Source organism: Phocoena phocoena, chromosome 14, assembly GCF_963924675.1.
Source record: "Phocoena phocoena chromosome 14, mPhoPho1.1, whole genome shotgun sequence".
NCBI lineage: Eukaryota > Metazoa > Chordata > Mammalia > Artiodactyla > Phocoenidae > Phocoena > Phocoena phocoena.
Genome location: NC_089232.1, coordinates 31,175,982 through 31,193,863, shown reverse-complemented (window position 1 = coordinate 31,193,863; position 17,882 = coordinate 31,175,982). Strand labels below are relative to the sequence as shown.

Sequence of the window (17,882 nt, the reverse complement as noted above, 5' to 3'; positions counted from 1 at the left end):
CAATCTACAGAATGGGAGAAAATATTTGCAAACAATACAATCAACAAGGGCTTAATTGCCAAAATACACAAACAGCTCATACAATTCGATAACAGAAAAACAAACAACCCAATCAAAAAATGGGCAGAAGACCTAAACAGACATTTCTCCAAAGATGACATACAGATGGCCAACAGGCACATGAAAAGATGCTCAACGTCGCTAATTATTTAGAGAAACGCAAATCAAAGCTGCGATGAAGTATCACCTCACACCAGCCAGAATGGCCATCACTAATAAGGTCTACAAATAACAAATGCTGGAGAGGGTATGAAGAAAAAGGGAACCCTCCTACATTGTTGGTGGGGATGTAAATTGGTGCAGCCACTATGGAAGTCAGTATGGAGGTTCCTTAAAAAACTAAAAATAGAGTTGCCATATGATTCAGCAATCTCACTCCTGGGTATATATCCGGAGAAAACTCTAATTTGAAAAGATACAGGCAGCCAAGCTCCAGCTGAAGGAGAAGTGGGGTAAGTAAGGAGGTCTCTACAACATGGCTTGTACAAAGCGGGCTGCCTACAAATCGACCCGTGGTAAAGCACCAAGGAAGAAACTGGCTACAAAAGCCGCTTGCAAGAGTGTGCCCTCTACTGGAAGGCTGAAGAAACCTCAGCGTTACAGGCCTGGTACCGTGGCACTCAGTGAAATCAGACGTTGTCAGAAGTCTACTGAACTTCTGATTCACAAACTTCCCTTCCAGCATCTGGCACGGAAATTGCTCAAGACTTCAAAACAGATCTGCGCTTCCAGAGTGCAGCTACTGGTGCTTTGCAGGAGGACAGTGAGATCTATCTGGCTGGGCTTTTTGAAGACACCAACCTGTGTGCTATCCATGCCAAACGTGTAACAATTATGCCAAGCGACATCCAGCTAGCACGCTGCATACGTGGAAAACACCCTTAAGAATTCACTCTGATGGGAAATACTTCATTCTTTAAAAAAAGAATTTCTCTTCTTCCTGTTATTGGTAGTTCTGAACATTAGATTTTTTTTCCCCATGGGGTCAAAAGGTACCTAAGTATATGATTGCAAGTGGAAAAATAGGGGGCAGAAATCAGGTATTGGCAATTTTTCCATTTTCATTTGTGTGTGAATTTTTAATATAAATGCGGGGACATAAAGCATTAATGCAAGTCAAAATGTTTCAGTAAACAATTTCAGCAGTTCAATTTTATAACAATTATATATAAACCTGTTAAATTTTTCTGGACAATGAAAAAAAAATACAGGCACCCCAAAGTTCATAGCAGCATTATTTACAGTAGCGAAGACATGGGAGCAACCTAAATGTCCATCCACAGATGAATAGATAAAGAAGATGTGGTACATATACACACAATGGAATATTACTCAGCTGTAAAAAAAAAAAAGAAAAGAAATAATGCCATTTTTGGCAACATGGACGGACCCAGAGATTATCATACTAAGTGAAGTCAAAAAGAGAAAGACAAATACCACATGATATCACTTACACATGGAAACTAAAATATGATACCAATGAACTTATTTACAAAACAGAAAAAGACTCACAGATATAGAAAACAAATTCATGGTTACCAAAAGGGAAAGGTGGTGGAGGGGGATAAATAAGGAGTTTGGGATTAGCAGATACAAACTACTATATATAAAACAGATACACAGGGTACTTCCCTGGTGGTCCAGTGGTTGAGAATCTGCCTTCCAATGCAGGGGACACGGGTTCGATCCCTGGTTGGGGAACTAATAATATTCCAGAGGCCGCGGGTTAACTAAGCCCGTGTGGTGCAACTACTGAGCCCGCGCACTCTGGAGCCCATGCGCCACAACTAGAGAGAAGCTCGCATGCCACAATGAAAAGCCCACTCACCGCAACGAAAGCTCCTGCCACAACTTAAACCTGACGCAGCCAAATTTAAAAACAAACAAACAAACAGATAAACAACACAGTCCTACTGTATAGCACACGGAACTATACTCAGTATCCTGTAATAAACCATAATGGAAAAGAAAAAGAAAAACAACTATAATGGGATTCCTCAAGAAGTGATGAGCTTCCCAGCAATGGAAGTATTCAAAAATAATTTAAATCAGCTGTCCCCAACCTTTTTGGCACCAGGCACCAGTTTCATGGAAGACAATTTTTCCACGAAAGGAAGGTGGCAGGGGGATAGTTCAGGCGGTAATGCGAGTGATGGTGAGCAGCAGATGAAGGTTCACTCGCTTGCTTGCCCGCTGCTCACCTCCTGCTGTGCAGCCCGGTTCCTAACAGGTCGCGGACTGGTACCAGTCTGCAGCCTGGGGGTTGGGGACCCCTGATTTAAATGATCATCTGTCAGGGGACTATATAAAGCAATTCTGTAACTGAATGGAAGTCTGGAGACAAGGAGATTGATTGTATTACCTCAAAGGCCCTTTCCAATTCCAAGTGTCTGTCATTCTATTAAATAAAATGCAAACAAATAAACAAAACAAAAACCACTAATAAATAACTAAAGAGTTTTCCCTCTGCATTTTTTTTCAAGCTACGACCAAGAAGCCAGTACAGCTTAGTGGGTTTGATACCACTTTCCACTTAAGTAAATGTGGACAAATTACTTAACTCTATTTGCCTCACTCTTATTGTCTGTAAATTTAGAACAATAATAGTACCCATCTCATAAGATTACTATGAAGATTAAATAATATGATACTTTATAAAGTACTTAAAACAGTGCCTAACAAAGAAAGTGTATACAACTAGCAGGTAGCTGTGGTGAATGGGAGTGGGGGTGGAAAGTGAAACCTAAATGTGCTGCTTGTTTTAGTTATCTGTTCCCAACCTTCAACCAAAGCATTCCTGGCTGCTGCTGGCCAGAGGCTAGGTTCCCTTGGCAACCAGCCTCAAAAAAGAGCCCAGATCTACCTTCTTCAGGAAGGCAGCTCATTCTCTGCCCTGAAATCTATCATCTTCCTTTGCACAAAGCAGGCTCCCTAAAACCTCACAAATACCAATGCTCCAGATCAAGAAGCTGAGCAGGTATTATCCTCGTCACTTCATATGATCAATTACAGAATATCAGAGTTAGAAGGACCATCTCAGAGACCATGTAGAGCGACCCCTTTGTTTAATAAACAAGGACAACAGGCTGAGAAAAGTGAAGTCCTAGATGTGGCAAGTTGGTGGCAGGGTCAAGACAAGATCGCAGGCCTCCTCATTCCTAGCCCAGTAAAGTTTTCCAATTTTTCAGTAGGACTGGCCCTCCTAAGTCCCATGCTACTGACCCCCACTACGTACTTTACACAGGTGAAAGAGAAATAGAAGCAGTAGAGTGCAGAGGTTAAGAGCATGGACTCTGGAGCCAGACTGCTTATTCAAATCCCAGCTCTACCACTTACAGTGACTTTAAGCAAGTTTCCTAACCTCTCTGTTTCTATAAAATAGGGATAAGAGTTACTACCTTATAGTTATTTTAAGGATATGATGAGATAATCCATGTAAAATGCATGGCACACAGAAAGTGCTCAATGTGTATACTGCTTCCTCTGTTTCTCATCATTACTAGTTGCATTAAGAAGAAACAATCATAATAACAAATGAGACCAGACAAGCCCCTACTTCTGGTCCAAAGAGCACTGGGAAGAACAAGCATATTTGTTTAGCTCCATTTCCTGGTCCTGGCCAGGAACACCCAATCCCTAGCAGGGGAAGACTACAACTAACCCATCACTCATTCATTTCTTTGGATCCAGGAAAGAGTCAACTCAGAGAATAACCAAGTACATGCTATAGTGATAAGATATTTAAGATCACAAATAAAGATTAGGGAGGTCCAAACCCAAAATGCAATTCTTGTGGGTCCAGTCTCCTCCTCTTAACCCACGACGGGTGGTATAGTGTAAAGGTTAAGAACAAGAGCTCTGGAGTTTGACGGCCTGAAATGCAAATTCCTGTTCCATCATTTATTTGCTGTATCACTTAAGCAAATTACCTTACCTCTCTCTAAGCCTTTATTTCTCCATCTGTTAAATGAGAATAACAGGTATTTTGATTATGATAACAGCTGACATCTGGTGAGCACTTTCTATGTGCCAAGCGCAACATTAAGCACTTTACATGGCTTACATTACTTAATCATCACAAACACCTTATGAGGCTGGTACCTTAGTACCCCCATTTTACAGATGAGGAAAATGAGGCACAGTCTTCTTATTCAAGGCCACATGGCTAGTTACTGGCAAAGGTGAGATGTCAATACAGGAGGTCTGACCTCAGAGTCTGTGCTCCCTCCTCCTACGCTGCTCTACTTCAGAGTACCAGCTTCATATGGTTATGTTGTTAAAATAAGCCGATCCATATAAGGTGCTTAGCGCAGGGCCTTCCTTGTTCATCAAGGTTCCCCATTCCCATTATTACTATTGTTGCCATTATCATCATCATCAATCCCTTTGAGACTCTCAAATACTACTACCTCCTGAGTTCTAATTTCACCTAAAGGGAAATGGTTGCTTTCCTACCTAGATACCAACCAGGTCACTGGGCAGCCTGCAGTGAGGTTCTAGTATTTCATTTCCCTCGTGAAATACAGCAGTAAGTATCTGGGTGCAGAGGCAAGGAAATATTTTCTATAAACCTGCTACTCTATAAAAAAATATATATTAAAGTCTGTTTTTAAAAAATAAAATCTTCACTACTCTCATTAGAAAAGAAACACACGCTTATTATATTTTTCAAAATAAAGCACAGATCGGACTTCCCTGGTGGTCCCGTGATTAAGAATCTGCCTTCCAATGCAGGAGACACGGGTTAGATCCCTGGTTGGGGAACTAAGATCCCACATGGCGCAGGGCAACTAAGCCCACTTACCACAACTAGAGAGCCCACGTGCCCCAACTACAGAACCCACACGCTCTGGAACCCACGTGCCACAACTACAGAGCCCACACGCCACAGCTAAAGAGCTCACACGCTGCAACAAAGATCCCGCATGCTGCAACTAAGACCTGACACAGCCAAAAAGAAAAATAAATATTTTTAAAAATAAATAAAGCACAGATATACACTATTTTTTAAAAATTGTTCTCTACCTCCTTCCCCTTTCCACTCTGCTGTTCTCAAAACCAGTAGATTATTTAGTCACTTAATCCTCACAAGAAGTAAGATTGATATCATTCATCATTATCTCCATTTGACAAGCACAGAAACTGAGGTTCAGAGAGGTTCACGACCGTACAGCTGGTAAGTGGATGGCCAGGGTCTCTGGAAAGGAACTTTCAGATATGGAGGAAGGTAAAGATAGTAAACTCCTTCTCTAAGCCTGAGAGGAAGTGGTTATGACAGATGGTTCCTTGAAGGTTAAAAAGAACCAAGACTGATAATGGGATTTTTAAGAAACTCTTGCTCTAACAAGGTAAGAAGAGATGTTGTAACCCAAAAAGCCAGTAATGCAGTGAGCTATCATCAATCCTGCCCTCCCAGAAACAGTGCAAATTATTGATAAGCCTAACAAAGCAGGACTTCATCTCTGAAGATATCCATACCATACCCCTGCACACCAGTTCTTACCTCCCCAATTCCAAAATGATGTATCACTTTATCCTGCTAGAGAGCACAGTTCAAAGTAAGTGTTTTTTAGAGTGGGCAACTTGAGGGCAGGAACAATGTCTTGTTCATACAGATCTTTCCCTCATGAACTGGTACACAACCTTCTATTTATTCAATACATTTTTGTTTAAAAATGAATAAATTTGGGACTTCCCTGGTGGTCCACTGGTTAAGAATCCGCCTTCCAATGCAGGGGACGTGGGTTCGATCTCTGGTAGGGGAACTAAGATCCCACATGCCACAGGGCAACTAAGCCCACATGCTGCAACTACTGAGCCCACGTGCTCTGGAGCCCATGTGCCACAACTAGGGAAAAGCCTGTGCGCCACAATGAGGAGTCCACTCGCCACAAAGAAAGATCCCACATGCTGCCACTAAGACCCAACACAGCCAAAAAATAAATAAATTTTTAAAAAAAGAATAAATTTATTCATTCAACTCCTATGTGCTAGGTATTGTTCTAGGAGGTGGGGATATAGCAATGAGCAAAACAAAGTGGATGAAATTTACATTCTAGTCATGGGTGACAAATAAAAAACTATAGTAGAGAGTTCCTAGAACAGTGCCTGGCACACAGTAGGCAGCACTCAAAATATCTAAATAATGAATGAATGAATGAATAGTATGTCAAATAGTAATAAGTTCTGTGGAGAAAAATAAAGCAGGGAAGGGAAACAAGGAAGGCAGAGAGCAGGAGATGGCTTTTACTTTAAATAGTATGGTCAAGGAATGCTTAGATTAGGTGACAGTTGGGCAGAAACCTGAAGGAGGTAACAGAGGAGGCCACATTGACATCTGGAATAAGTGTTCCAGAAAAAACAACTACAAAGGTCCCAAGGCTTGGCATGTTGGAGCAATTGCAAGGAGACCAGTGTGGCCAGAGCACAAAGGGAAAGTGATAGATGATGAGGTCAGAGCAGCTGGGAGAGGGTGATGTTGAAGATCCCATGCAGCCTTGTAGATCACTTGAAGGACTTTAGTTTTTAATCTGGGTGGGACCCCGTGGATAGTTTTCAGCAGAGTGGTATGATGTGATATACATGTAACAAGATTATACTGGTCACTGTTAAGATTAGACGGGGGCCCCTGAGAAAACCATAATTCAAAAAGAGTCATGTACCACAATGTTCACTGCAGCTCTATTTACAATAGCCAGGACATGGAAGCAACTTAAGTGTCCAACGACAGATGAATGGATAAAGAAGATGTGGCACATATATACAATGGAATATTACTCAGCCAAAAAGGAAACGAAATTGAGTTATTTGAGGTGAGGTGGATGGACCTAGAGTCTGTCATGCAGAGTGAAGTAAGTCAGAAAGAGAAAAACAAATACCATATGCTAAAATATATATATGGAATCTTAAAAAAAAGGGCTTCCCTGGTGGCGCAGTGGTTGAGTGTCTGCTTGCCGATGCAGGGGACGTGGGTTCGTGCCCCAGTCTGGGAAGATACCACATGCCGCGGAGTGGCTGGGCCTGTGGGCCATGTCCGCCGAGCCTGCGTGTCCGGAGCCTGTGCTCCGCAAAGGGAGAGGCCACAACAGTGAGAGGCCCGCATACTGCAAAATTAAATAAATAAATAAATAAAAAGGTCATGAAGAACCTAGAGACAGGATGGGAATAAAGACACAGACCTACTAGAGAAGGGACTTGAGGACACGGGGAGGGGGAAGGGTAAGCTGGGACAAAGTGAGAGAGAGTGACATGGACATATATACACTACCAAATGTAATACCAATAGCTAGTGGGAAGAAGCCGCAGAGCACAGGGAGATCAGCTCGGTGCTTTGTGACCACCTAGAGGGGTGGGGTAGGGAGGGTGGGAGGGAGGGAGATGCAAGAGGGAAGAGATATGGGGATATATGTATATGTATAGCTGATTCACTTTGTTATAAAGCAGAAATTAACACACCATTGTAAAGCAATTATAGTCCAATAAAGATGTTAAAAAAAAAAAGATTAGACTGGGGGAGACCAAGAGCAAAAGGAGGAAGAACATTTAGAAGGCTATTGCAATAGTAGCAGGGAAGGGGGTAAGAAGTGTTCAAACCCTGGGTGCATTTTAAGGTAGAGCTCACAGGACTGGCTGGTGGATTGGATGATGAGAGAAAGAGAAAAAACAGAGTCAAGAGAGAGTCCTCAATATAACTGAAACTGAGACGGGGAGAAACTGCCAGAGGTACAGGTTTGAGAGAAGTTCCAGGATTAATGTTTTGAATATTTTAAGTTCAAGAAGCTATTACAAGACTTCCCTGATGGCGCAGTGGTTAAGAATCCGCCTGCCAATGCAGGGGACACGAGTTTGAGCCCTGGTCCGGGAAGATCCCCCAGGCCGCAGAGCAACTAAGCCCATGTGCCACAACTACCAAGCCTGCGCTCTAGAGCTCACGAGCCACAACTACTGAAGCCCGTGTGCCTAGAGCCCATGCTCTTCAACAAGAGAAGCCACCGCAATGAGAAGCCCACGCACTGCAACGAAGAGGAGCCCCCGTTCACCACAACTAGAGAAAGCCCGCATGTAGCAATGAAGACCCAACACGGCCGAAAATAAATTAATTAATTTTAAAAAAAGAAGCTATTACATACACAAGTGGAGATATCCTGTAGGCAGCTGAATAGAAGAGTCCTGAGTTCACAGGAAGACATTCAAGCTGGTAATATATACCTGAGAATTCTCAGGGTATAAATGATATTTAAATTCTTAAAAGAGAGCACTTAGTAAATGAGTGTAGACAGAGAAGTGATCCAAGGACTGATTTGAGTACTCCATCATTGGAGGCTGAGGAGATAAGAAAACAGCCAAAAGGGTGGGGTGGTACATGGGAGTTTGAGAAGAAGGGGCACCTGAGGTAGAAGAAGAACCAAGGGAGTGGCATCCTGGAAGCCAAGTGAAACTAGTGTGTGAGGAGGAAGTGTCAAATACTACTGAGAGATCAAGAAGATGACTAAGAAATGACCACTGAATCTATGTACTATTTTCTAAGCATTCCTCCCTAATCCACACATAACACTTTTTCTTTTAATCTAGGTAAAATCCCAGTATTGTCCAACGAATACACATAAGGTTTCTGTTTAATGCAGCTATATCTGCATCTCAAAAAACAAAATCAATGCTCTTAATATGGACACGGCAGACTTTACACAGTGAATAATGTTGAGTAAATGCTTTATCTGGTTGAAGTTAACTGTCTCTCTGAAATAATGTCCGCGACCAAGTCTTACTTGTGTTCAGTAGGTGGGATCAGAGAAATGAGCTATTTAAATGTATTTCTTTTGTTCTGCCATAAAGTAGCAATTATTCTTCAACTCATTTTCCTCCTTCCTAACTCAAACATCCTAAGCAGCTAAACAAAGACCCTAAATTTCCACACACATCCCCTTATAAACAAAGCAGAACACAATAAAATCCAAAAGTTGGATGAGAAAGGGATATGCTGCCTATCGTAGCCGCTTTTACTGTACAAAGGGTTAGTAATTATTTGCTAATTCATAGGCTGTACTTTGTTTACATTTTGTCCTTAAAATCTCTAGATAGGAAGTGCGATTTCTAGTGTCTTCACCTTAAAAGAGAATTATTGCTACAAAATAAGTACTTTAACTTTCCATGCTCTAGCGCAGGGGTCCCCAACCCCCGGGGCCACAGACCAGTACTGGTTAGGAACCAGGCAGCACAGCAGGAGGTGAGTGGCATGCAAGAGAGCGAAGCTTCACCTGTCTCTACAGCCGTTCCCTATCGCTCACATTACCGCCTGAGCTCTGCCTCCTGTCAGCATTATTGTGAGTTGTATAATTATTTCATTATATATTTCAATATAATAATAATAGAAATAAAGTGCATGATAAATGTAATGCTTTTGAATCATCCCGAAACCATTCCCCCCCACCCCATCCGTAGAAAAACTGTCTTCCACGAGACCGGTCCCTGGTGCCAAAAAGGTTGGGGACCAGTGCTCTAGCGAACAGAGTCATGTCTCAATAATCTACACTTCTGAAGCAGAACAATAATCACCAAAAACTGGATCATGCAAACATCCTTCATGAAACGGCTACAACTTCTGAAAGGACGGAGCTCTCTGCCTTTGGGAGGAATACCCTTCCCTGCCCTCCACCATGCAATTTGCCAACTTGGGACTCAGCCTGAATGACAACTTCTCTAGGCGGCCTTCCCAGATCCCCTCCAAGGCTGAATCAAGGGCCCTCATCTGAACCCGTAACACCACAGGTTGGTAAGCACCACAGCTTACTCATATCCCAATACTTCAACACATTATACTGTGAATCTGTTTACTTCTCTGTCTACCTCTCCAGACCATAAACATCTTGAGGGCAAGGACAATATCTCATTAATTTTTATAGCCTCAGTGTCTGAAACATATCAAACAATCAAGTGTCTGCTGAATGAAAGAATAACATGAAACTTGACCCAGAATACCTTACGTGATTTTTGTAGCATATTTTCCTTGATAAACCAGGTGAACTGAAGCTAATATTAAAATTACTGGTGTCTATATGATCCAGCAATCACACTCCTGAGCATATATCCACACACAAAACTGTAATTCGAAAAGATACATGCACCCCTATGTTCACAACAGCACTACTCACAATAGCCAAGACGTGGAAACAACGTCACTGTCCATCAACAGCTGAATGGATAAAGAGGACGTGGTACATATACACAATGGAATACTACACAGCAATAAAAAAGAATGAAATAATGCCATTTGCAGCAACATGGATGGACTCAGAGATTATCATACTAAGTGAAGTAAGCCAGAAAGAGAAAGAAAAATACCATATGATATCACTTATATGTGGAATCTAAAATATGACACAAATGAACCTATCTACAAAACAGGAACAGACTCACAGACACAGAAAACAGGCTTGTGGTTGCCAAGGGGGGGTGGGGGTGGGGGTGGGGGAAGGATGGATTGGGAGTTTGGGGTTAGCAGATGCCAACTATTACATATAGAATGGGTAAACTACAAGGTCCTACTGTATAGCACAGGGAACTATATTCAATAACCTGTGATAAACCATAACGAAAAAGAATATAAAAAAGAATGTATACATATTTATAACAGTTTCTTACTAACACAACATTGTAAATCAACTATACGTCAATAAAAATAAAACAGGGAGTGCCCTGGCAGCCTAGGGGTTAGGATTCAGTGCTTTCACTGCAGAGGCCTGGGTTTGATCCCTGGTCAGGGAACCATCCCGCAATGCCATTCAGCATGGCCAAAATACAAAAAAAAAAAAAAAAAAAGAAAGAAAGAAAGAAAAGAAAAGAAAATTACTGGCATCTATTCACATCCCCAATTGATAGCAGAAAGAGAAATTTCCCCTACCTGACACTGGAAATAGAGGATAAGAAAAGATATGTGCTGGTCAAAATCAGATCAGGAGGAGTTATCATACTAGCTGCTCTTCCTTGATTTGTCCCACACCATACGAGAGGCTAATGGACCTCTGGATTGCTCTCTTCACCTCCCTTCCACTGATTCTGTATTCTCCTCTTTGCCCTATTCTTCTTTTGTTTGTTTTGTTTTAATATCTACTTATTTATTTTTGGCTGCTTCGGGACTTAGTTGTGGCACATGGGACACTTCGTTGTGGCCCACAGGCTTCTAATTATGGCACGCAGGTTCCAGAACGTGTGGGCTCTGTAGTTGCAGCACACAGGCTCTCCAGTTATGGTACATGGGCTTAGTTGGCCTGCGGTATATAGGCTCTTAGTTCCCTGACCAGGGATCGAGCCCTCGTCCCCTGCATTGGAAGGTGGATTCTTAACCACTGGACCACCAGTGAAGTTCCCTCTGCCCTATCCTTTTCTCTCTTTGCTTTACTTACCTTTTCCCACTTCTTCTCATTCTATACTTTGCATTTGCATTCTGTTCTCATTTTCCTTTTAACTTTTCTTTGCACTCTGTTCTCCAGGCCTTATTTTAGTTAAAATGACCCTGAGGAATACATGAGCAATGCTTTGCCCAACTGGGAGAACTTAGGCCAAGGATGTTGCTGTATATCCTGGTCACTTCTGTAAAGCACACCAACATATTTCTGCTGTTTCTGAGGAAACCAAGTAGCGACCCCCTAACAGCAGCACAGGGTTATCAGCATGTGAGGTCAAATTGTTACTATCCACAGTGGGTAAGACATGTTTCTAAACTTCACTCTCTAGTATCCTGGAAATAGGGTAAAGGTCCTCTTAATTTACAATAATTTTAAATAAAAGAGAAATGGGAAGCTAAATATGAAGGGCAAAGAGGAAAAGAAACCATGTTTTGGGGAAAAATGCTGCATGTTGATGGGACAAATTTCAAAAGCTACAGAATAATTGCTGGGCCAGGTAGGGTTGGGGGAAAAAAAAAAAGGTGGTTCCTGCCCCCAGGGAACCTAGTCTCATTCCTACCACTTCCCAAACCCATAAATGTAAACATTAAAGAACCAGAGAGAGGAGATTCTCTTGAACCAAAAGAGTCAGTAACCTAACATAAGTGAATTGGATGTTCAGGGACAGAAAAATAAATACTGGATAGAAAGGTCTTTGAATTTAAGATAAAGTTATTCCATGTGTTAAAGTCAGTGCCACAAACATCAGAAGCCAAGGAAAGGAACAATCCACAACTAGGAGTCAAGAGGCCTAAGCTCAGGTCCTAACAAGCTGTGTAACCTTGGGCAAGTCATTCTACTACTCTGATCCAAAGACGGTTCTTTCATAAAATGGGCATAATAATATCTCCCTGGCAAAGTTGACTGTGATGATTAAATAACACTTTGAAAAGTTTTATATAACACGCCAATGTGGTAAGAGGAAGCAAAAACCCTGTGGTTCAACTTCTAAAGTGTAAGCCTGACTCACCTTCCCAACCTTGTTAAACCCTTTAACCAACCTGGGAGAAGTGTCATGTGAGGATCCAGGAGTGGGGTGGTGACTATTTAGTCAGTTGCTCTGTATCTCAGTGGCTTCATCTGTAAAATGGGTGGTGTGGAATTCACTCACATATCTGCAAGATAAGGCAGGCCTGAGGAAGGGAGTGGAGAATTTACCATAAGTGAGTAAAACATTTACCCAATCCTCCCTCCCAAGGATAAATAACCAAGATCATCAAATATCATCACTCCCTGGACAGAATTAGAAACGGCCTTAGAGAGCATTTAATCTTGTTTTACAGATGGGAAAACTGAGGCCCAGATAAATGAACTGAATTGTAGAACTTTCAAAGCTAGTTAGTGGCAGAGCTGGAGCTAGGGGCCAGAGCCACCAATTCTCAAGTCCAGTACCCTCTTTGCCAGATCTCAGGGTCACCCAAAGCACCTGAGGCCCTTACAACACATTATCAACACCAAGACACATTACAATTTCATCAACAGCCTAAATGTGGGCTACCCAAGGGAGGGGCTGTAAGACTGATGCAGGCGGTGCTGAGAGCTGGGAAAGGGAAGACTTCATTGGGAAAGTGAGAAGAGTCCTGGAGATACTCAGACACCAAGAGATTAAAGAAATATGTCTGCTGCAGAATTACAAAGGATCATGAGAGATTGCTACAAGCAACTATATGCCAATAAAATGGACAACCTGGAAGAAATGGACAAATTCTTAGAAAAGCACAACCTTCCGAGACTGAACCAGGAAGAAATAGAAAATATAAACAGACCAATCACAAGCGCTGAAATTGAAACTGTGATTAAAAATCTTCCAACAAACAAAAGCCAAGGACCAGATGGCTTCACAGGCGAATTCTATCAAACATTTAGAGAAGAGCTAACGCCTATCCTTCTCAAACTCTTCCAAAATATAGCAGAGGGAGGAACACTCCCAAACTCATTCTACAAGGCCACCATCACCCTGATACCAAAACCAGATAAAGATGCCACAAAGAAAGAAAACTAGAGGCCAATAGCACTGATGAACATAAATGCAAAAATCATCAACAAAATACTAGCAAACAGAATCCAACAGCACATTAAACGGATCATACACCATGATCAAGGGGGGTTTCCCAGGGAATCAAGGATTCTTCAATATACACAAATCAATCAATGTGATACACCATATTAACAGACTGAAGGAGAAAAACCATATGATCATCTCAATAGATGCAGAAAAAGCTTTCAACAAAATTCAACACCCATTTCTGATAAAAACTCTCCAGAAAGTGGGCATAGAGGGAACCTACCTCAACATAATAAAGGCCATATATGACAAACCCACGGCAAACATCATTCTCAATGGTGAAAAACTGAAACCATTTCCACCAAGATCAGGAACAAGAAAAGGCTGTCCACTCTCACCACTATTATTCACCATAGTTTTGGAAGTTTTAGCCACAGCAATCAGAAACAAAAAAGAAATAAAAGGAATACAAATTGGAAAAGAAGAGGTAAAACTGTCACTGTTTGCAGATGACATGATACTATACATAGAGAATCCTAAAGATGCTACCAGAAAACTACTAGAGCTAATCAATGAATGCGGTAAAGTAGCAGGATACAAAAGTAATGCACAGAAATCTCTTGCCTTCCTATACACTAATGATGAAAAATCTGAAATAGAAATTAAGGAAAAACTCCCATTTACCATTGCAACAAAAAGAATAAAATACTTAGGAATAAACCTACCTAAGGAGACAAAAGACCTGTATGCAGAAAACTGTAAGGCACTGATGAAAGAAATTAAAGATGATACAAACAGACAGAGAGATATAACATGTTCTTGGATTGGAAGAATCAAGATTGTGAAAATGACTATACTACCCAAAGCAATCTACAGATTCAATGCAATCCCTATCAAACTACCAATGGCATTTTTCACAGAACTAGAACAAAAAAATTTCACAATTTGTATGTAAACACAAAAAGACCCCAAATAACCAAAGCAATCTTGAGAAAGAAAAACGGAGCTGGAGGAATCAGGCTCCCAGACTTCAGACTATACTACAAAGGTACAGTAATGAAGACAGAATGCTATTGGCAAAAAAAACCAGAAATATAGATCAATGGAACAGGATAGAAAGCCCAGAGATAAACCCACGCACATACAGTCACCTCATCTTTGATAAAGGAGGCAAGAATGTACAATGGAGAAAAGACAGCCTCTTCAATAAGTGGTGCTGGGAAAACTGGACAGCTCCACGTAAAAGAATGAAATTAGAACACTCCCTAACACCATACAAAAATAAACTCAAAAATAAACTCAAAATGGATTAAAGACCTAAATGTAAGGCCAGACACTATAAAACTCTTAGAGGAAAACATAGGCAGAACACTCTGTGACATAAATCACAGCAAGATCCTTTTTGACCCACCTCCTAGAGAAATCGAAATAAAAACAAAAATAAACAAATGGGACCTAATGAAACTTAAAAGCTTTTGCACAGCAAAGGAAACCATAAACAACACAAAAAGACAACCCTCCGAATGGGAGAAAATATTTGCAAACGAAGCAACTGACAAAGGATTAATCTCCAAAATATACAAGCAGCTCATGCAGCTCAATATTAAAGAAGCAAGCAACCCAATCCAAAAATGGGCAGAAGACCTAAAAAGACATTTCTCCAAAGAAGATATGCAGATTGCCAACAAACACATGAAAGGATGCTCAACATCACTAATCATCAGAGAAATGCAAATCAAAGCTACAATGAGGTACCACCTCATACCAGTCAGAATGGCCATCATCAAAAAAATCTACAGAGACTTCCCTGGTGGCACAGTGGTTAAGAATCCATCTGCCAATGCAGGGGACACAGAGTTTGAGCCTTGGTCCAGGAAGATCCCACATGCCGCGGAGCAATTATGCCCGTGTGCCACAACTATTGGGCCTGCGCTCTAGAGCCTGTGATCCACAACTACTGATCCCGTGTGCCTCAACTACTGAAGCCCACAAGCCTAGAGCCCGTGCTCCGCAACAAGAGAAGCCACCACAATGAGAAGCCCGTGCATCACAACCAAGAGTAGCCCCCGCTTGCTGCAACTAGAGAAGGCCCGCGCACAGCAATGAAGACCCAACACAGCCAAAACTAAAATAAATTAATTAATTAAATTAAAAAACAATCTACAAACAATAAATGCTGGAGAGGGTGTGGAGAAAAGGGAACCCTCTTGCACTGTTGGTGGGAATGTAAATTGATACAGCCACTATGGAGAACAGTATGGAGGTTCCTCAAAGAACTAAAAATAGAACTACCATATGACCCAGCAATCCCACTACTGGGCATATACCCTGAGAAAACCATAATTCAAAAACAGTCATGTACCACAATGTTCACTGCAGCTCTATTTACAACAGCCAGGACATGGAAGCAACCTATGTGTCCACCAACAGATGAATGGATAAAGAAGATGTGGCACATATATACAATGGAATATTACTCACCCATAAAAAGAAACGAAACTAAGTTATTTGTAGTGAGGTGCATGGACCTAAAGACTGTCATACAGAGTGAAGTAAGTCAGAAAGAGAAAAACAAATACTGTATGCTAACACATATATATGGAATCTAAAAAAAAAAAAAGGTTCTGAAGAACTTAGGGGCAGGACAGAAATGAAGATGCAGACATAGAGAACAGACTTGAGGACATGGGGAGGGGGAAGGACAGGCTGAGATGAAGTGAGAGAGTGGCATGGACATATATACACTACCAAATGTAAAATAGATAGCTAGTGGGAAGCAGCCGCATAGCACAGGGAGATCAGCTCGGTGCTTTGTGACCACCTAGAGTTGGTGGGATAGGGAGGGTGGGAGGGAGACGCAAGAGGGAGGAGATATGGGGATATATGTATATGTATGGCTGATACACTTTGTTATAAATCAGAAACTAACACACCATTGCAAAGCAATTATACTCCAATAAAGATGTTAAAAAAAAAAAAAAGAAATATGCCTGCCAAAAAAGGCTTAGGGCTTCCCTGGTGGCGCAGTGGTTGAGAGTCCGCCTGCCGATGCAGGGGACGCGGGTTCGTGCCCCGGTCTGGGAGGATCCCACATGCCGCGGAGCGGCTGGGCCCGTGAGCCATGGCCGCTGAGCCTGCGCGTCCGGAGTCTGTGTTCCGCAACCGGAGAGGCCACGGCGGTGAGAGGCCCGCGTACCGCAAAGAAAAAAAAAAAAAAAAAAAAAAAAAAAAGGCTTAAAATTGCAGTCTTGGGAAGACAGACCCAGTGGGTAAAATTTTCTTTAGGGAAAAGAAACAGGTGGCAGATTTAGAGGACCAGAATGCTTTGAATCAGGATAATTCTTGATTATATGCAATTTAGTCCTTTTGTTGTCTCCTAAGTTTTTAACATTTACTAAGATCAACTGTCTCTCTACAAGATAAGGCCCTCTAAAGAGACCACAGACGGTCTACCTTAGTGGTTAAGTATATAGGCTCTGGGCTCAAATTGCCTCGATCCAAATCTTCGTTTTACCACTTAACAGCTGTGTGACCTTAGATAAATCCTTCTTTGTACCTCTGTTTAAATGGAAATAACATCACCCCCATCTCAGGAGGATTTGTGAGGTTTAAATGTGTAGATTAATCATACTGGTCACAACCTGATAATGGGTTTTTCATCCTTTAGTGTGATGTGTGCCTCTTTTTTTTTTAATGTAAAGAAGACAACAATTTACCAGAGTACATTGCATGTAGTATGAATAAGTACTGTTTTGCAAAAATTTTGTTTCCCTTATCTATATGTGTGCATATATGTTTCAATTACATAAAATATACTTCTCATGGTGGTTTGCTTTTAAAAATGTGAGAACCACTGAATTAACACACAAAATAAAGGTTCAAACAGTGCCTGGCACACAGTAAGCACTTAGTGCTATGACTGTCACTGTTGCTGTTATGTACCTACCTGTTAAAGTTGTTTGTAGGATTACCTAAGGTAATATGAAAGCACTCTGGAAAGTCTAATATACAATATTAGTGTAAGTTAAAGGAAGCAAAAAGCCCTTCTCTCCACCTCTTAATACCCATACAAGCATAGCCCTATTTCGGCACATATTTGTTGTTTGGTCCACAAGTTATTTGTTACATTGAACTGAAAAGTCCACAGACCATGACTTATCTACCACTCTGTCATGCTCTGTCAATATCTGCAGAGAAATAGAGGCATGGTGCCAGAGTAAATTTATTTATTTTTACCTGGGTGGAGGTTGGGATGGGGAAGGCAAAAGTCATGCCCATGGGTAGCTGAAGGACGCAAGTGAGTCAGAGAAATTGCCTACTCCCACAGAGCCAGGTAGACTCAAATGCGCCACAGACCAGGCTGGACTGACAGATAC

The 17,882-nt window shown here is 41.5% G+C and overlaps 1 protein-coding gene across 1 annotated transcript; it reads left to right on the top strand.

The window, feature by feature from the left end:
- Positions 1–535: 535 nt before the first annotated feature.
- Positions 536–945, top strand: LOC136133777 (histone H3.3-like). The gene is given in 2 exon segments (XM_065891132.1): positions 536–749; positions 752–945. Coding segments are annotated over 2 exon segments (408 nt in total).
- Positions 946–17,882: the final 16,937 nt, after the last annotated feature.